This window comes from Centropristis striata, chromosome 1, assembly GCF_030273125.1.
Source record: "Centropristis striata isolate RG_2023a ecotype Rhode Island chromosome 1, C.striata_1.0, whole genome shotgun sequence".
Lineage (NCBI taxonomy): Eukaryota > Metazoa > Chordata > Actinopteri > Perciformes > Serranidae > Centropristis > Centropristis striata.
In genome coordinates, this window is record NC_081517.1 from 36516180 (window position 1) to 36536884 (window position 20705).

A 20705-nucleotide genomic window follows, 5' to 3' on the forward strand; every position below is an offset into this window, starting at 1 on the left:
CCATTTCTTGCCCTCCAGACTTAAAGTCAGGGTCCAGGGACTCTCTAGAGCAGGATGAGGGACAGCAGACATACTGGATAAAAACTAAACTGCCTAAACTGGGGACTCATTAAAATCACCCCTGGAGCATTATAATGGTCAGTAACGTTTAATGCAAAAAAGTTTAGCAATATAGCGTTCAATGCCATTTGATTTAAAGTCCGCAGTGAACTCTGAGAGCTTAAAATCAACGCTGGCGCCAAACATGATAGCGGAAATAAGTCTGGTCACGTGACGTCCGCAGCACAATTATATATTTTCTAATTTACATAATTACAATTTGCACATTATACTTTGTATTCCACATAGGATACTTATTTTTTAAGACCAACTCGCTGCCTTTTTTGCCTCGTCCCGATTTTTTTAAATGAACTTTATTGAAAAAGGTTGTGCATACAAACAATTGTATATAGAGTCTATGATATAGAACAGCACGCAGGTGCTCCAATATATATGTGTCAACATAAATAAATAATAAATAAATCACAGTAAATTAGGGTTATCATTAGTAATGCCAGTAAACTTAGAAAATTAGGAAGGATCATAACTAAATAAATAAATACATTTTTTAAAAATGACAGGAAAGGGAAAAAAAAAAAACAAACAGAAAAAAGGGAACAGAATGTAAATACATTATTCTTCTTTGAAAAATCTCTTGTAGCCTATATATCTGTAGATGTAGTGCTTTGTTTAGTGTCAATTAGTGTAAGGGATTTCATGTACTTTTTAAACTCATGCAAGAAACTCCTAACATTGGGTGGAGTTTTGGAGTATTTGCGTTTGTGTATGTGAAATTTGCCATACAAAATGAACAGGTTTGTAATAAAGGTGATGTAATTTTCTCCATGGACAAAATATATTATCACACTTCTGCAGTCAATTAAGATGATTATCTTGATTTTACACACTATATATTGTTCAAGTTCAGTCCAGGAATTGATAGATTGGGTACAGTGGTAGAATAAATGAGTTAAGGTTTCTGGTTCCATATTGCAAAAACCGCATTTGTTTTCAATATTTAAAAAAATAGAGAAATACACATTTGTTGGATATATAGTGTGTAAAATTTTGATGTTAACCTCTTTTATTTTATTGGAAATACAATACTAATAAGGCAATGTTCAGGCCTTCTTCCAGTCAGTGTCTTGATGTTATCCCAATATGCTTTCCCTCGTGGAGTTATTTTCCTCTTTTCATAAAAAGTATTGCGTATATGTTTGTTATTGCATTTTGAATCCATAACATCAAGTCCATTTATCATTAGAAGGGGTTTTATTCTTAATGTGTCTTGATACTGACAATGGCTTCTCATCAGGAGAAAAAGGCCATGGCATTGCTTTAGTTACGTAATTAAATTCTTTACTGGTAACGGAGAAGACGAAGGAAACGTTCATAACTAAGCATTATACCATGGCAATCAAAAAGTTCACATACGAAAATAATGTTCTTATCAATCCACTTCTGAAATGTAGACCACTTAATTTCTTAAAAATATTATTTGGAATAAAAAAACAAATTGAGTTTGGGGTTTTGAGACATTCCTTAATCCTTAATCCGTTTTATTTTGAAAGTGTTATTTAAATCAATGAAATTTAATAATTCAAAGCCTCCATGTTTCCTGGATGCCGAGAACCTAGTCCCGAATTTTACGAGGGTTTCCAAACGCGTCGTGACGCTGCTGTGACGTCAGAGACGGGAGGAAGTGATGCAGCTCCTCGATCAGTTAATCCGTTTTGATGATGCACACTTTCTCTAAATCGGATCACAGCATGGTGACGCTTATTTGAAACTCACCTCGTGTCATTTTTAGTATTTTTGTTTCATTTTATTTTGCTCTGCAGCGCGGAGCGACATGGATCCGTCCCGGAGGAGCGAGAGCGACTGGCAGGGGCTGGCCAACGAGGTGAGCCTGGAGATACACTCAGTAACCTCCACTCATGTTTGTGCACCAAACTGTCACATCAGCGGTGAATTTGTGTTGTTCCACACTCAGCATTTCCAATTTAAATGCTGTGTGTCGCCTCCTGTTTGCACCCAAACACAATTAAATATGTTGTTTAGATTAAAACAGAGTAAAGAGGATTAAATCTCAGCTGCAGATAAGGAAGTAGATGTGTTTCCTTGTACCTGCAGAGATGATGACATGTACAGTAACACTCTGTGCACCACATTGCAGATGTATGGATTTTTCACAATCAGTACTGGTATGAAATTACAGCTCACGATGAGTTTATGATCACCCTCATATCCAATATAATGTAGCCTCTTGTGCAGTATGGCTAATATCATTGTTCTTTTTGGGGGTGTTATTGTAAAGCATGATACAAAACTTTGATTGTTATAAATTGTAAGCCATGTATAATTACAAAAAACTCTCTAAAACACCACTTTACTTTTAAGTGTAAGTGTAAAACTAGCTAGAAAATAACATATTTTTCACCAGGCAATTTCTGGTGATTTTAATCTAACCTTTTTGAAATTTAGAGGCATTGACCCACACATCACACATTTTTCTGCCCCCTTGATTGTGTTTTATGGGGTAAATACCTTTAATTTGGGGCAGGGCTGAACAGTTATTTGAATATTGTAGTAAATTGTACTATGCACTAGTACAAAATCAAAATTGTAGGAATATGCAGTATGTGTTAAAGGCAAAATATGTAAAAAAAAAAATAAATACATTTAAAAAAAGTTGTGCTGCAGAGATGTACCAGATGTACAAATTGTATTTTACAAATAATTGTTTGGTACATATCCTTGAGAAAAAAAATGCACCGCATCAACATCTGTCATACCTTTATACTTTTGTGTGTGGAAATTAGAATAAGAATGCAATTTGTTTTTCCTTCAATATTATGAAACGCATCACAATTGCAATATCAGTCAAAATAATCAGAACGACAGATTTTTTTCCTCATACATTTAGACCTAATTTTGAGGCAGTTTTGTACTTTACTCCTGATTATTTTTGACTGGTGTTCAGTCACTAATTGGCTAATCATTCAGCAGAAAATGAATTGACACCAGCCCTGATAAATCAATAATAATGTGATATATTTATCAAGCAAAAATGCATGTGTTTCAGCCTCTCAAATGTGACAATCAGCTGTTTCTCTGTGTTTTATATTATTTCAAATTAAATATCTGTGGCCTCTGGCAAATTGTCTTGGATTTTCTAACTACTTCACAACATTTAAATTGCATTTAATGAAAAACATGATCAACAGATTTAAGCAGTAATAAAAATAATTATTTGCAGTAGGGCTGCAACTAAAAATTTGTTTCATTATTATTTAATATATTATTATCTCAATTGTTAATTTGTTCTATAAAATGTCACAAAACAACAAACAAAAAAATGAATCCCAGTTTTCAGTCTTTACATGTCTTGTTTTATCAGTCTAAAACCCCAAATATATTCAGTTTATAAGCAGAAAAAAACAAAACATTTTTGCATGATAAGTTAAAAGTTTTGACTTTAATGATCTTCTGTGATTGTTGTGATATAAATTTTTTGTGATATAAACAGTTAAGATAATAAGTTTCTGCCTTCACTTTCCAGTATTATTCAGCCTTTAACCTATTCCTCTTTCTTGTATGACATTTGTTTTTTCTTGCAGTTCCTCATTTGTAAGCGTAAGTTGGAGAGTAAGAAAGAAGCTCTTCTGATTCTGTCCAAAGAGCTGGACACCTGCCAGCAGGAGAGGGATCAGTACAAGCTGATGGCCAACCAGCTCCGTGAGCGCCACCAAGGACTCAAGAAGAAGTACAGAGAACTCATTGTGAGCTGAATTAATACAGCCGTAAAGATGCACCATGAGGGCTATAAATAGCAGAAAAAAATAGTCCACTTTTACATTTTGGAGAAGTTGCATTACTGACAATTCCCTTTTGTTTCTACGACTAATAGGATGGAGATCCTTCTCTGCCTCCCGAGAAAAGGAATCAAGTAAGTGATTTTAACCTGCAGATGTTCTTCATTTATCACTGACTGACACAAGGAAAGGCAAGGCAAGTTTATTTGTATAGCACAATTCAACACAAGGTAATTCAAAGTGCTCTACATACACATTAAAACAGCAAGACACAATTGAAAACAGTAAAAACAGTCAATTCAAACAGGGAAATAGAAATAAAAATACAAATGAGATAAAATAAGATACAGCAGGGTAAGAAAATAGATAAAATAATAAAAAGCACCAGTCAAACATTGCGTAGTTAAAAAGTAAGGGCAGTAGAGTACAGCAGATAAGTGTTAAAGTTAAGAGTACGCTGCAGTAAACAATAGTGTTTTTAGTCCTGATTTAAAGGAGCTGAGCGTTTGGGCAGACCTCAGATCTGCAGGTAGTTTGTTCCACAGGTGAGGAGCAGAATAACTGAAAGCTGCCTCACCCCGCTTAGTTCTTGTTCTTGGGACACGCAACAAACCAGTTCCAGATGACCTAAGGGGTCTGGATGCTTCGTAGAGAGGTAGCAGATCAAGCATGTCATTTGGTCCGAGACCATTCAGTGCTTTGTAGACCAGCAGTAAGATTTTAAAATCTATCCTCTGACTCAAAGGAAGCCAGTGTAGTGATTTAAGGACCGGTGTAATATGGTCCAGTTTCCTTGTGTTTGTGAGGACTCTGGCGGCAGTGTTCTGGATCAGCTGCAGCTGCCTGATTGATTTTTTGTTAAGACCTGTGAAGATGCCATTGCAATAATCCAACCTACTAAAGATAAACGCATGGATAAGTTTTTCCATGTTTTGTTTGGACAGAAACACAAATTAATATTCTTGTAAATTATATGTTAGTTGTTTACACATAAGCTCCAAATGGCGTTAAGTGGACTCAGTGTGATGATGTTCATGCTGAAATATTCCAAGGGGGGGGAAAAATAACAATCACGGCTTTCAACTCAAGTGGATCCAGCTGTTTCTGGGTTGAGCAACTATGCTTTGTGCACACAGACCAACATTACTGCCAGTGTTCATAAAAACACTGTTTTTTATGTGGGGAAAGGGACAAATTCACCAGAGAGATTGGGATACACTTCACCACTCTTTATCATTTTATGTTAAAAGATGGTGGAAATATTTATATGAAATTCTGGTTCTATACAGCTTTAAATGTCAGGCATGCATATATATTCATGTAACAGCTATATTAAATGTATACCATGCGGGATTTTACTTAAAAACAAATAGAAATAATTATAGACTCACATGAAAATAACTCCCCTCAATCATCACATGAGCCAGATGTGTGTGGTGGTGGTGGTGTCTGCCTTTTGCCTGTATTTTTTTATTTTGCTTTTTTGGGACCTTTTTGGGTGTCATCCTTTTGGCACTGAGCTATTCATGCCCATATTTTTTTTAACCAAATTTTTTAACCAATGTCTTAAGTGAATGACTTGAAAGTGTTTTGTTGCTTAAATCAAGTTCAGCTAGCGTACACAAACACAAAAGCTGAGAAAATCATCATAAAAGCATTTATTCTGCATTTAGACTCGTGGATTAGCAAAACTGTATCCCAAATCGGACACCGTTCGGCTAAGATTCTATCAAAATTTCACATTAACTACTAATATAAATGATCATGTTATGCTTCCAATTAAATAACTGGTGTGAAACTAAAATCTAACTTCTTATCTTTCAAACCGTATATCGTTTTAACCGTGTCCGTTAAGCTCGGGTTTACCAGAGTCTGCAAAAGGACGCTAACGCCAGTAAATTAGCCGTGCGCTAACTGTATCCCAAATCAGACACTTGGATCTCCTCGCTGTGAAACAATGGGCGCTGCTGAGTTTTTTGTTTTCATTTTTTTAACACCGTTATCAACCATCGTTATCAACTTCTGTCCTTCACAATTAAATACAGTATAGTAAAAATAAAGATGTACTTTTAGGAATGTCGCCCAAGCCTTCTTACTGCTTTCTCTCATCAGAGTTACTTTTGTGTTGTAATTAGACATGTAAATCTCCATGTACATAAATTAAATTTCACACGTAGATTGTTAAATATGTATAAATCAATTATACCTACCCTGGTTGTGGCGATCTTATTCGAAATGACCGTGAAAACACCGGAATGTGCGGCATTGCAGATGTGTCCGATTTGGGATACAGTGTCTATACTTAATTTGCAATTTTATTTAAATCCACTAATAAGTGAAAACTATATGTCTATTTGAATTTTGCTAACAAAGACAGATGGCATTGATTGTGTATGCTTTCCTGAGTTTGTTTCTGACACTAAAATATTTATATAGAATATTGCTAACACATTGCAGAAATACCCGCAAAAACAGTAAAGTACATTACATCGGTGAAACAGCAAGCAGATGAAGCCTGTAGTGAATCTGGGGTTTGTTTTGACGTGACAATTCCTGCATGGTAAGCCTTTTAGCCTGTTTGATGTAGCTCATGTGGCCTCACATTCATGTCTTCTTCAGGTGAATTTAGCCCAGCTGCTGAGAGACTCCAGAGAACAGAACAGTCAACTGTCTGAGGAGATGAAGGAGCTGAAACAACGACTGGTGGAAGCTCAAGGTGATAACAAGGTACCATGACACACTCTGCACTATACTTAGCTGCAATAAAGTCTAATTAGGTTATAATGTATGTTGATATCTGTGTGTGTCTTGAACATATCTCCAACATTTGCCACTTATGCATTAATGATTTAAGTGAGCATTCAAGTTCATTTGAATGCAAAGAAATGAGTGGATCATGATGAATGAAGCAGAATCACTAAGGCCGCGTTCAGACTGCCAGCCAAAATCAGATTTTTAACCCATCCAGATTGGAACTGGATGGCTCCTTTGAAGTCTGAACAGTCACAAATCACATGAAATCCGATTTTTGCAAACTGGATCGAAACCACCTTCGGGAGGTAGTTTCAGATCGCATTAGGACAGATGCGTCTCAGTCTGAACCGCTCCAAACACTCAGATCGGTTTTGACTGTCCGTGATGTCACTCTACGCTTAGCGCGGAGACGAGGTGTCCACCGGCAGCCGCGCCCGACTTACGTGGGCCCGATGGGGGCGTCCATCCGCCCAGTTTCTCCCCTGGTGCGTCTGAGATGTTCTGCACCTCTACTGGACAGTGATAAGGCCAATATACTGAGGTGACCTGCCTCCAAGTTTGTTGTTGTTGTTCTTGTCGCTGTCGCAATTATATGACGTCAGACGGTCTGACGCCGTTACTACAGCAACCTGTCTCTGGAGGAAATGTCTCACATACGATGAGATCTCTCTTCCTCAGTGACTATTTTAAGACCTTTTAGGCCATTTTCTTTGTTTATTTTATGCAGCAATTTTTTTCAGATCAGTCAATAATGTGGCCCAGTCTGAACAGAGCCATATCCGATTTGGACACTTGCTAAAAACAGTATGGACAGCCACCCCTAAAAATCGGATTTGAGTAGGAATCTGATTTGAATCAGATTCGTCTGCAGTCTGAACGCGGCCATATTGTAAAACTGCAGATGATCTAACTTGGCCTCTCCGTCCTGGCAGCTTCTACGAATGACCATCACCAAACAGAGGCTGGGAGATGAGGAGGTCGGCGCTCGACACTTTCCTGCTCATGAACGAGAGGATCTGGTGAAGCAGTTAGAAAGAGCCAGAGAGCAGGTGAGAGCAAGCAGCTGCTGCTTCCTGACTCTTGTTTTTAAATTTAATAATTCAGGCTCTTGAGGGGCCTTTAAGTTAAGGGCTTGTAGTTGACAGTATTGTGACATGTAACAGCAACCTGTCAACACAAACAGTCAGTGGCGGAGGAAGTAATCGGGGCCTTTACTGAAGTAAATATTATTTAAAGGTGAACTATGTCAAAAGTAATGATATATTAAATGTCATAAATAAGTGGTGTGTGGTTCTTGATGAGTCATCAGTGAAAACCCTCGTTATTGCATCTGATTTTTTTTATGTATATGTTCCTTTTATTTTTTTTTAGTTACTTTGCAACAAAAGTTAGAAAAGGTCAATTTATGTGTTGCAACTTTTTTTCATATTATTTCAATTTCAGCTCAGTTCAATTTCAGTTTTAGGACGTTTTTTTTTCAACAACTCATGATCAAATTTAGGAAAAGAAAAATTTGGTGCCAACCTCCAATGAGTCTGTATTTTTTCTAAGCAGCTACACTAGTAGAGGAGGCTGTCTCTCTGAGGCACAACTTCACAACATGTTTTTGGCAGTAATAAATCACAACAAGATGTGATATTAATAGAAAAAAACGTGACAAATATTGTGTAAAAGTCAGTTTTCTAAAAGGAAAGAATGAAACATTATACCATTTGTATGATGGTTTTCTTCAAGTACTCAAAAATATGGAGAGATATGGGTGAATCAAATATTCTACCTGTAGCATTATTAGACAAAATCACAGTTTCTGCACTAGCCTTGTGTCCTGTGTCACTGCAGAACGAGGTTCTGGAGCACAGCGTGAAGTCGCTCACAGACGAGCTTCAGGACGTTCGAGCAGAGCGAGACGTGTTCCAGCAGAAGGCTCATCGGCTCAATATGGAAATGAACCACATCGTGGGCAACGATGACATACGCATTTTAGACATAGATGCACTCTGCATGGAGAACAGGTTTGTTATTATTAAAATAATATGTTTTATTTGTGCCTCACTGTTAAATAAATTGGAGTATTTGCAGAAATGAGTCCATAGCTTGAGGTACAATCTCTAAGTTTTGCATGAATCTACAAACCTATGAAACAATACAACTACTTGACTAGATCAGTGAAATACTGTGCATATTTACTTCAGATAATAATAGATATATGTGTATTTAGCTGTTAAGTAAAAGAGATTACAACATAATGATATTTGGATTTAGCTGAGTCATGACTGTGAAGTAACAGTAATGTAAACAGTTAGATGATAAAACAGATGAGGTTTAATGATTTATTGTGATCCAATCTTTCAGGTATTTGCATGAACGCTTCTCTCAACTCCAAGAAGAAATCAACTTGCTCAAAACAAACCTGGTGAAGTACAAGGTAGCTACATTTTTATTGTCATTTTGATTTGTTAGATAATATACTCCTACTGCTTTTTAAGTATCCCTCTATTTGCTTTTTAATTCTAAGAAAACAGAGCCACTTAACTTTTTGCATTCCTAAATTAATGTGGATTTGTTAGAAATGTATTCTCTCAGAATAACCCCACAACCCTTTTCACTGATTTCAGAGTGCCCTGGACTGCAGGAAAACCTCTAAAATCTGTGGGAAACCCAACAGCAGTGCACTTACTGGGGTGCTCTCTGCTAAACAAGGTGAGAAGGATCATATATATTTTTTAAAAAACCTCACTTGTATGTACAGTGCTTAGACTGTATATAAATAATGGAAGTAGTCACCGTGACGTCACCCATTGGTTTGTGGCCCGTTGGAAGCATAGAGTTCATAGTTATACTCGTCGCCATCTTGTTTCCAATACGGGGAGCAGACCATATTTGGACTGTGGAGGAGCGAGAGGGATCTGATTACTGACTACACGCCTCTCTACACCTCAACCTGACTGAGAGAAGCCGCTGCTAATTCATGTTAGCATTAATTGGAGCATTAACTGGGATGTTAGTTTTGGCTAGCAAAAAAAACAAAAACAAAATGTACATTACTTACCTGAGAAAACTGAGCAGCGACTCCTTGGAGTGTCTGTTAGTCCAACCAAACGCTGAACAAGACATTTTAACCATCATTAAGTGAAAATACAGTGTGAAAGGTGTTACACCCTGGCCTAGGGTAACCAGTGCGCAGCATAAGTGCTCTCTGCCCCTTCCCAACCCCCAGAGACGAGCGTAAACAGATAAGCAGTCCAATGTGATTTATTGTTCACAACAATAGATATACACTTCAGGGTGAGCACCAGCCAAAACAACAAACAAAACATTCCTCATTTTGCAAACTAACTAACCTGAAAATAAAGATGTACAAAATAAAATACAGGATTCTTACCTGACCTCCCAATACAAAAACAGGAGAAAACGTTATTAAACAAAAAGGCTACTCACCCCTACCTATTAGGACTGCACAATTAAATTAAAGAATCTTTGTTATAAATAATACAAAAAACAAATATCTAACACTACTGACAACAACAGTCGACAAACATTTCCCATAAAGTCATCTGGCTGGGAGTCAGACAAAGGGCCAAAAAGAGGGAGGCGTCCTCAGCAGCAGTCCTTTTAAAACTGTTCAATCAGCTGTTTGATTAGCTGTGTCCAATCCCACTCCAACCAGGACTCCAACCACCACCTGGGAAACAGAAAGGAGAGAGGGAAAGAACACCAAGCAGCACCTCCTCTGGCAGGTCAAAGTTATGAGACCAAACCGGTAAACGTTGTATGTCCTCTTCCTAAACTGTCCCTGACTCTGTGTGCAGTGAAGGAGTTGTTGCTGTCTGAAGAAAACGGCTGCAGTTTGCCCGTGACTCCTCAGTCCATCTCAGACCTGAAGTCTCTCGCCACAGCTCTGCTGGAAACCATCCACGAGAAGAACATGGTGATTCAGCACCAACGGCAAATCAACAAGTACTCAGTCTCATACTTCACACTCGCGCTGTATACTACACTCTCATTTGTACACAAAAAGTGCTAACTTTTCTGTTTTTGTGCCTTTTATTGTTAGGATTCTTGGAAATCGAGTTGCAGAGCTGGAGAAGAAAATAAAAACATTAGAGATGTCGGGCTTATGGAGCCTTCCAGGTGAACTCAAGTTTCTTAATATACCGAGACAATCTTTTAATCTTACAACTGTGTTTTTCTTACTGTTTCCAATAATCTTTTCAATCTTTCTTCTGTCCTTTTACTTCTTGCTACCTGGAGGTCTGACTTATAATGTGTCTCTGGGGATACATGGAAGTATGTTCCTCTCACTTCCTCTTTCTACTTTTTAACCCTTTTAAGCTTCATCTTCTTTTTACACTTTTCTTCAGCTAAATGACATGTAATGTAATGTAATGTTCATCTTCTTCACTAACTTCTAATGTCTGCTTAAATTTACTAATTTCTACCCCATGCAACAGTTTTAAGTAGTGACATACAGACAGTTGAGGAAGAACTCAGATCTTTTATTGAAGTGAAGTAGAAATACTCAGTTTCAAGCAAAAGTCCTGACTTCAAAATTTGACTTTAGTAAAAACTTAAAGGGACAAACTACAGGTGAGTAGAGTAAAAAATAAATAAATTAACTAATAGATATCACCATGAAACGTCCCCAGTTAACTACTTCCTTTAAGATAATATTTTTTGTATTAGTTTACTGAAATTGTATGTTTTAAATATGCAAATTAAGCATTATTTTAGGAGATTATTTATTATTTAGGAGAATTCTTCAGACACAAATCGACATTGTGAAGTAAAATAAATCCCTTAATGTGTATTTTTTTTATTTTTCTTTTCACTAGTCTGTGTGTCTCACCTTAAAGTACCAAAAGTAAACGAATGGCCCATGTATTATTGATGCATTACAATGCACGTTACTTTAATTTTGCAGGTAGTAAAGTAACTATATTTGTAAAATAATTGTAAGTGCAATATTTTGACTCTGATTTAGTGGAGCAGGCGTGGAAATACTCGAATAAAGTAGTAAATGTACTTATTTTCTACCACTACACTTTTAAAGGCTTACTTTGAATTATGTTCTATCATTGTAGGAGGAAAAGACACAATCATCCTGAATCCTCAGCAGGATGACTCAACAGAGTGTCCTGGACTGGAAGGTGAATATTCAATATTTATACTACACAGTAGTTCTCATTATGTGTCATACTCGTATTATCCCTCCTGTTATGTTTGTTTCTCAGGAACAGTTTGACCTGGGGCTTGTTTAATTATCCAAAAGTGTCAGAAACTAAAAATTCCCAATAAACATTGTTTGTATTTCATTAAGATTTCATTACTAACCATTTCAATCAATATTTAGTGCAATGGTGTTACATCAGTAATATCAGTAATAGTATTAACCCTTAATAGGGCACTCATTGAAATACTTGCATATTCCAAATTTCAACCCTCTAGAATATTGGAGGATATTACATACTGCCAGAATGTGTAAAAAAAACATACGAAAATAATATTTTGAGGAAAAAAGTTTACGAGATCAAAGTGGCAAATCTACGAGAAAAAAATGTGCAGATTTATGAGATTTAAAGTGGTGAATCTGGGAGAAAAAAAGTTGCTTTTTTCCCACTTTTTTCTCGTAAATCTGCAACTTTTTTCACGCAGATTTCCCACTTTAAATCTCTTAAATCTGCAACTTTTTTTCTTGTAGATTTGCCACTTTAATCTAGTTAATTTGCCACTTTTTTCTCGAAATATTACCTGAAGTTACCAAATATAGCTCTTTGCCTGATAAAGGGTTAATAAAAATATAATAAGCAGAGGACAAGGGGTAGGAATTTATAAGTGTACACTTCTTCCTACTCCCTTTTGAACATGTATGATTTAATTTAATCTGTTAAGAAAAATGAACAACTGAGCTGTTGCATGTTCAGGTTTGACCTGTTCTCGTTTTCTTTTCATTTTTCTCTTTTTTCTCTCTCATTGTATATTTCTTTTCATTTCATTTTCATTTTATCTTATTTTTAGTGTTTTTGTTAACTTTTACCTTTAAAATTCTCAAACAAAGTCGATTTTCATAAAAATGCACGTTAAAACTTTTCTTTAATGTACATGGGAAAGACCTACATATAGAATACAAGTTTCACATAACTTTTATTCATTTTTTAATTTTATTTAATTTTATTTTACATTTTATTTTTATTTATTTTTTTAATGAAAAAATACTTGTAACTATTTTTTATTTAGATTTTTAAACTTTGAAATGGATCAATTTGACCCTCAACATAACAGGAGGGTTAACCCATTGAAGCCTGGAAAGCGGATACGTCGTTTTGTAGTATTCGTATAAGCTCTCAAATACTTTTTGAATTTCATTTCTATCTGCTACAGAGGCTGAAAAATCTATTATTTAGTAGAAGCGTTGACACTTCTGTTGAATTTCCAGAAAAACTTCAGGTTTTAGGGGCATTTATTTTAAAATCGCCCAGAGGTTTTACAGGCAGTTTTAGGCCTCAATTGGTTAACAGAGCAGCAAACTAACAGCAACATAAATTACATTTATATAACCACTATAACAAAATGATCTATTTAAGACTAGGTGATATAATCCGTTGACTCACTTTCAACTTGAGGATTTTGTTTTTATGATTTTTTTTAGCCTACTGATGTTATAAAATATAATGACAGACATTGAAAACTTGATTTTCTTATAGGCGATGAAGTGTTAGAAATAACAGCCGTGGATCAGCAGAGCTCCACAGAAGTCCCGATCCAAGAGAGCGGACACCCGGCTGTGTCAGGTGGTCAAGAGGAGCTTCTCGAGGAGTCGACACCCAGCGAGGAGACGCGCCAGCTGAACCTCTCAGCAGAGGACGAACCAGTCAGCCCTCTGACAGAAACACCAGACAGTAAAGACAGCGGTCAAACACGGGTCACAGCCGAACTGACTGATTTAACGAGTCACTGTTTAAAAGAAGAGGAGTTTGTGAATGATTCCTCTCCCACAAAACACCCGTCAGACCTCTGCTGCTCACCGCAAACTTTAGAGAACTATGACCCCGCAGCAGGAAGAGAGGGTGAGTCAGATGAATGCACTGAAACTGTTGAACCAGAGTGTAACCTAACAGAGGAAAACATCAATAGCACAATGTCCACTGCTGCTGCTGCAAGTTCTGACGAGGATCTGTCAAACCAGGAGGCGGAGCTTTCAGGGGAAACAGATGTTTGTGTTGGTCAGGAAATGTGAAGTCTTCCATGTTACACAGCATCGAGAGAAATCCTCAGAATGTGAACGATGCATTAGCGATGTGACACTACTGGATTCATTTTTATGAATTATGAACAAAATCTGGGGAAAATGACACTTTAAAGTTGTTGATAATAGACAGATGGCGTGCTGATAGTGGATCCTGCATCTGTTACTCTGTTATCAAAACTAATTACTGGGACAATACATGAAGGATTAGCCCTGTCTGAGTAGTTAGATCGACTCATAACAAACCTAAAGGAAATTAGGATTAAATGAAATAATGTTTATAATCTTTATTTATGGAGCACTTTTCAACATCCACGTTACAAAGTGCTTCACAAGGCAGCAAAATATAAAAGATAAATCATAAAATCAACAGGTTTTAAGAAAACATTTACAATTTGGTATATAAAATCAGAACAGTAGGAGAAAAGGTAAGAATAGGGGAAAAGAATACATTTTGGGGGAAATAAATGATGAAAAAATGATAATTAAAACCAGGAAACGCTTGTGGAAAAAGAATGTTTTAAAAAAGGGATTTATAGGACTATGCCGACCTGATTTCCTCATTCCAGAGTCGCGGGGCTCTGACAACAACTGCTCTTTCTCTGCTAGTTTTCCGCCTCTAGAAGAGACCAAAGACCTTTAGGGGAAGAAGGATGTTAGAGGATTAGATTAATGAAAAAGCTATAAGAAGAACTGTGAGTCTAAAATGAGTGTATGAGGCTTCATTTGAAAGGTAACATCTTCTAGTTTATACAGGTGGCTAAAACAACCAAAACTACACCAGTACATCAGCTAATCAGACCTCCATCCCGATCCTAACCCCACTATTACCCTCTGGTGGGCAGGTGGGTTTTTAATTTTTTAATTTTTTATTTCAGCTTTATTTAACCAGGGAATATCCCATTGAGATTAAGAACCTCTTTTTCAAGGGAGCCCTGGCCAAGAGGTGGCAAACACAAAATACAGTTACATATTTTAGTTTGGATTTAAAAGTGCTCAAAGAAACAAAGTCAGTTAATTTCCATTCTTCCTGGCGCATATTCCAGCATAAGGTGCAGAGTAAACAAATGCCCTTTTACCCAACTCCGTACGAGCAGAAGGGACAGAAAGCAACAATTGATCTTGTGAATGAAGAGAATAAGATCCTGCATTTCTCACAGTAATTAAGGTGCAAATGTACGAAGGCAGCAGTCCCAATGTTGCCTTATAAGTGGAAGTATACCAATGACTAGCCCTTCGAGTGGCCTGTTCAGTCTTGAGTCGATCAATAGAATTTTGGTTCGGGCAAGAAAAAAGGCTGTTCCAGTAATCTGGACCTGATGAGATGAAGGCCTGTAAAATGTTCTCTGTGTCTTTAAAAGTTAAAGATAGGTCAGAGAAATATTTTTAGATTAGAATATTTCTGACATTATATAAACATGATTGTGCAAGCAGCTGAAGGCAATGTGCTGGGACCCAGTGACAAAAATCTCTTTGTACTTCACAGAAACAGTCATTAAATAACTTCCAGAGTCTGTAGTTATAAAGGGCCGGTAAATCTGCATGTAAAATGAAAAGCGAGACCATGTCTGTGAATGTTGTGAGCAATGGAAGGCATGTCTAGAGAAAACTGGTCCCAAGACTGAACCCTGAGGAGAATGAAGAGACATATTTGTTATCTGTCGGTAACTGATTATGTAATTTAAGCTTTTATCTACTGTCATGGAAAAAATATTAGACCATCCTTGTTTTCTCTAATTTGTTGTTCATTTTAATGCCTGGTACAACTAAAGGTACATTTGTTTGGACAAATATAATGAAAACGACAAAAATAGCTCATAAAAGTTTAATTTAAGAGCTGATATCTAGTCATTTTCCATGTTTTTCTTGATAATGATTTTGGTTATTAACAAGAAAACCATGGAAAATGTCTAGATATCAGCTCTTAAATTGTTGTTATCATTACATTTGTCCAAACAAATGTACTTTAGTTGTACCAGGCATTAAAATGAACAATAAATTGATTAAACAATGTTCTAATAATCCTTTCCATGACTGTATTATGAGTCTGTGATGACCCAAAGAATGTCAGAACCTGACTTAACACCATATTATAAGTGATTGTTTCAGAATATGCTGCTATAACAGCCTCCATTCTACTGAGAGTATTTTTCCTCAGTATATTGGAACAAATGTTGGCAGAGATTTTCTCCCAGAATAGCCAGAGGAGCATTAGTGAGATTGGCCCAAAGTCCACTTACTCCAAAAGGTGTTTGATTGGTTTATGTAGCTCTGTTCTCGCCGGTCAAGTTCTTCCACACCATGAAACAGTAAAAGGTTTGTTCCCAAACTGTTGATAGAAAGTTTGAAGCTTTACATTGTGTATGTATCAAAGTGGGGGAGTTAAGAAAATATTGTGTTTAACCCTTTATCGGGCGAATAACTATATTTGGTAACTTCAGTGCATATAAAAATGGGGTCCCCATGTCTCTCTGTTTGGTCGTAGAACCACATGGATTTCTTCCAGCTAATCAGCAAAGATCAGGCTACGTCACAGACGGTGATACCACGACATCTGACCAATCAGTATGATAATATTAGAATAATATTTAGAGAAAAAAGTTGCAAATTTACTCGATTTAAGAGATTTAAAGTGGCAAATCTGTGCGAAAAAAGCCAAGCCAAGATTTACAAGAAAAAAGTGGAAAAAAATACTTTTTTCTATCAGATTCACCACTTTAAATCTCATAAATCTGCACATACGGACCCCTACCCGGGTCCGTATGTTTTTTGTTTTTTTTACACATTCTGGCTGTATGTAATATCCTCCAATATTCTCTAGGGTTGAAATTTGTAATTTTCAAGTATTTCAATGAATGCCCTATTAAGGGTTAAAAGTAGCAAAAAAAAAAAAGGGCTGTGTCTAGCACACTACAGAGGTGTGTTTTTTAATTTATTTATATTTTGCATTAAATAGACATAAAATTTGTGTCTTTAATCATTTTATTTAGTTGTGAGAACTTTCACTCTGATCGAGCTACTGAATTTGAACTCAACAGTGAAGAAGTTAATTTGTGTAAAATGTTTTCTGTTAAAAGGTTTCGCATAGAAACAAACTAAAACTTAAGAGGGACAAAGTGCAGTTGACCATGAACAGAAAGACTTAATTCTCCTTTATCGTTCTGTCCATGCTCCCCCCTCCACGTCAAAGAAACCTGCAATATCTTATCGATCACTACATCGATCACAAATAGACATCCAGCTGTTGTGAACAATGTTTAAGCTAAGCATTAGGGCTATTGTGTTTCTTCAAAAAAAAAGTACAAACATTTCCAAACAGTTACTTTGCTTTTTATTGTCTGAAATGTAACAATATAACACATTTTGCTTTTTTGCTAAACACTACACAAGTTTTATTTGTAATCATGAAAACACTATTCTTAAAGCTATAAAAATGCTGCATGACAATTTACTATTTATTCATTAAAAGATAATTGCATTTTTCATTCATGCTCTTTAAAAAAAAAAAAGAAATTCCTTAACAGGCACCTTCAAAGAAATGTTTCATTATTTCCAAGAATTTTTAAGTTTACTTTGAAAAAAACACCTTTGTTAAAATTCACAGACCTTCTTAGTCTGTAACACAATGAAGCCACAACATGTAGATTACCAGCACTGATGTCTTTGTCGTCTTTTTGTGGTGAAAAATATTAATAACTTACCAGATATAAATGATATAGAGCCATATATGTTTATGTGTCGATTATGTGCAAAAAAATGTGTAAAAAGGGATATATTTCTGCAAAATAAATGATTTTCAACTACTGGTTTGTTGTTGGAAAACATCTCACAAAATGTCTAGTACAGCTGAAGCTGATGGGATTTTTGCAAGTATTTGGTCATAGAACAAAATAGTGGACAAATTTAAATTTTGACTCAATGATCGCATAAGAGGAAAAGTCAGAGGATCACTAAGAGTTGTCGGCTTAGAACCATGAATGCAAACAAATTCTTGGCAGTCAATAGTCGAGATATTTAGTCTGATTCTGGACCAGACAGCAAAACCTGCTACTAATGTGGCTACAAGATATGTAAAATCTGAATTATTATATTTTATTCTGAGCATTTTGGGAGAACCTTCTTAGTCGAAGTTGGAGCAGACCAATTCTTAAAGCAAGGTCCCTCTATTGTTTAAAGCAACTGATTTGATTGAGTCATTGATTTTTCTTGGTATCAGACATGAAAAACAATGGATACAATGAAGGAATAAAGTTGTTATCAGTTGGCCCACAGCATATGACATTACTCTAAAATTAATTTCTCCTCAGCCTCCTATTATACAGCTTATACTGCGTATTCCAGATGGCGGGGGAGGTAATTCCAATAATGCAGCAGCCAAGCCTCCGGCCTGCGTTTCCGTGCAGCAGGCTCCCAGCGTCTGCACCTCGCCCTAAGTCGTCTTTCTTTTCATGGACCACAACGGCTCTTCCGATCACTGACAGCCCTCTGAACAGCGTTGCCTCAGATTCTATCATCCTCATGATTTTTCCTTCCTGGGGCTCAAAGTTACCAAAGTCTCCCGGGTGGTCGGGGTGATGTACAAGGTGTGGATTGTAATGGCCGCCAGTGGAGTCGCAGCCCTGGCTCAGGTCTCCAAACTGATGGATGTGCACCGCTCTGGGCACCGGGTCACCGCCCTCTGTGGGGAAGCCACTGAAGCGAAGAAGGACTTTGAGTTTTCCATCAGGATAATCCTGCTTAAACAGCACCTGACCGTACACTTTGGGCAGACCGTCAGGTAGTGAGGTGCTGGGTCTCATTTTGCAGGCCGCATAGAGAGTATCATTGTTCTGCAGGACCTCTGGGGGAACCTCCACTGAGCCACATTGTTGACAGCCAGCCAGCAAAACCACCAGTGCTGCTCCCCATATACACAATGACCTGGAAGGCATTAAAGTTATTAGGAGAGTGCCTTATATTCAGAAACTCAACATGTGTTGTGCATGAAAAACCCCATAAAGTCCAGCAAGGCTGTATCAGATTCTTTATGAAGTGTCCTGTGGTCTGTTCCATAAAGTGAGCTCAACAAAAAAAGGCCAAATTTATTTAACTTTTTTCAGTTGATTCTGTTACATAAAGCAAATTCAACATAGTTCAAGCTCAGCTTCTGTGGCAACTTACACGAGGGAACTAGTGCTTTATGGAACCAAATTAACAACAAATGAATCAGATCAACCAAAAATAAACTTGGTTTATAATTTAGTTTATAGAACAAGCTCCTAATTATTTAATACACAAGTCGGATAAGTATCAAAAAGTACCTTTTCTTACAGTATGGGAGTATTATAACTAATTTACAATTAATGTTATCTGTATTTTAACATTGCTGATGGATGGGAAGCTAATTTTTTGTTGTTTTCTATACATCTGAGTGGCTTATTTATTAAGATTCTCATATTTCAAATCATGTTTTTTAATTTAAAAAATCTGCAAAGTAACTATAGTAATTTAGTTTAAAAAAAATAGTAGTTCCTATAGTGTAAAAAACAACAAGGGAGTACAATTTACAATATTTTACTTATAATGTAGTGAAGCAGCAAATAAATAAATAGCTACAGAAGTACCTGAAATGCTTCTCTATACACTATTTTTACTTTAAGTCCTTATAAATATACAAGGAATTACTTAATTAAAATATTTACTTAAATATAAAATAAAAATATTGCCTGTTTCGGGTTTTTTATTTTGAAAACTCGGTCATGATGTTGTCACAAAGAATAATATGAACTACCCTGTTGTGTATGAAACGCCTTTGCCATATTGCCATATTCAACATAATAGGCTACTGCACATAATGCTGACTGTACAGTTTATTTATTTCGGAAAAGTGGGGAAATGAAGCTAAATGAAGCGTACAAGCTGCTTCTATCACTAAACCAACACAGATCGCAGTGTTTTACTCTGCAGATGAATTAAACACAGACTTCAGATTCCGTTACATGAACAAAGTCCACTTACCCGTGGAGGAGCATAGTCAGCATGAACAAACCGCTGCAAAAACTAAAACTTTACAGTCTTCACTACTGATAACCGCTCCCTGTTGATCGTAAGACGTGTCAATTGTGCAAAAAAGTTTCATAAAAGTCTTGTATAAGCGTGTCAGTAGGCGCTGTTGCTGTGGGTGGAGTCTTTTTTGTTGTTCATGATTTTCCTGCAGACTGGCGTTTACTTTTCCACACGTGCAGCTAAACCTGATTACTCTCTCTCTCTCTCTCTCTCATTCTCTCTCTCTCTCTATTTTTATTTGTTTTACATGATGCAGTTATTCTGATGTTATTTTCGCATTTTCTTGGTACAAAAATATCCTCAAGCAACACAAAACATCCAAGAACAACCGTTTCCCTTTAAAGAAATATGCCTCCATCACCACATTTATGTAGCTCACTTCTGTGTAAGTCTTAATTAAAGATAGCTCGTTGTATGTGGAAGTAGCAAAGCAATGCTCCATAAATGCACTAACACTAAAGGGTCCGTTTTCAGTAGGCCTATTACTAACAGTGGTGAAACAAAGTAATAGGCAAAAAACAGTAGTTCATTGAAAACATTTTTTTAATCTTAAGAGTACCTCCAGGAAACGTTCTCTAAGGGTTATTTTTTTTAAAGGTTTCTAAACAACAACAACAACAACAACAACAACAACAACAACAACAACAACAACATCAACAACAAAAAAACCTTTGGGGAATATTTCCTAGAGGTCTCATGCTTGCTAGGCCATTTTCAATACATTACTGGTTTGATGTATGTACTGAATTTGTCAGTCAGCCTATAGTGATAATAAGCTTGTAGCTCTGGGGCTCCAGTTGCCCTCCTTG

General features: G+C 36.5%; 2 protein-coding genes across 3 annotated transcripts; one reads left to right on the plus strand and one right to left on the minus strand.

The window, feature by feature from the left end:
• The first annotated feature begins 1756 nt into the window (after nucleotides 1-1756).
• Nucleotides 1757-17390, plus strand: LOC131977463 (coiled-coil domain-containing protein 149-like). Of its 2 annotated transcripts, XM_059340780.1 has the most exons (13): nucleotides 1758-1942; nucleotides 3660-3821; nucleotides 3950-3988; nucleotides 6474-6581; nucleotides 7541-7657; nucleotides 8448-8620; nucleotides 8961-9033; nucleotides 9224-9308; nucleotides 10418-10565; nucleotides 10663-10739; nucleotides 10860-10895; nucleotides 11690-11755; nucleotides 13310-17390. In XM_059340780.1, the coding sequence occupies exons 1-13, from the start codon at nucleotides 1892-1894 to the stop codon at nucleotides 13840-13842; spliced, it is 1668 nt and encodes a 555-aa protein (XP_059196763.1). In that variant the 5' UTR covers nucleotides 1758-1891; the 3' UTR covers nucleotides 13843-17390. The 2 variants fall into 2 exon arrangements, with proteins under 2 accessions (XP_059196770.1, XP_059196763.1); XM_059340787.1 differs by lacking the exon at nucleotides 10860-10895 and having other exon boundaries at nucleotides 1757-1942.
• Nucleotides 17351-20056, minus strand: LOC131977502 (extracellular superoxide dismutase [Cu-Zn]-like). The gene is made up of 2 exons (XM_059340837.1): nucleotides 19849-20056; nucleotides 17351-18771 (listed from the first exon to the last, which is right to left on the minus strand). Exons 1-2 carry the CDS (start codon nucleotides 19869-19871, stop codon nucleotides 18144-18146), a joined length of 651 nt encoding a protein of 216 aa, XP_059196820.1. The 5' UTR covers nucleotides 19872-20056; the 3' UTR covers nucleotides 17351-18143.
• Between the last annotated feature and the right edge of the window lie 649 nt (nucleotides 20057-20705).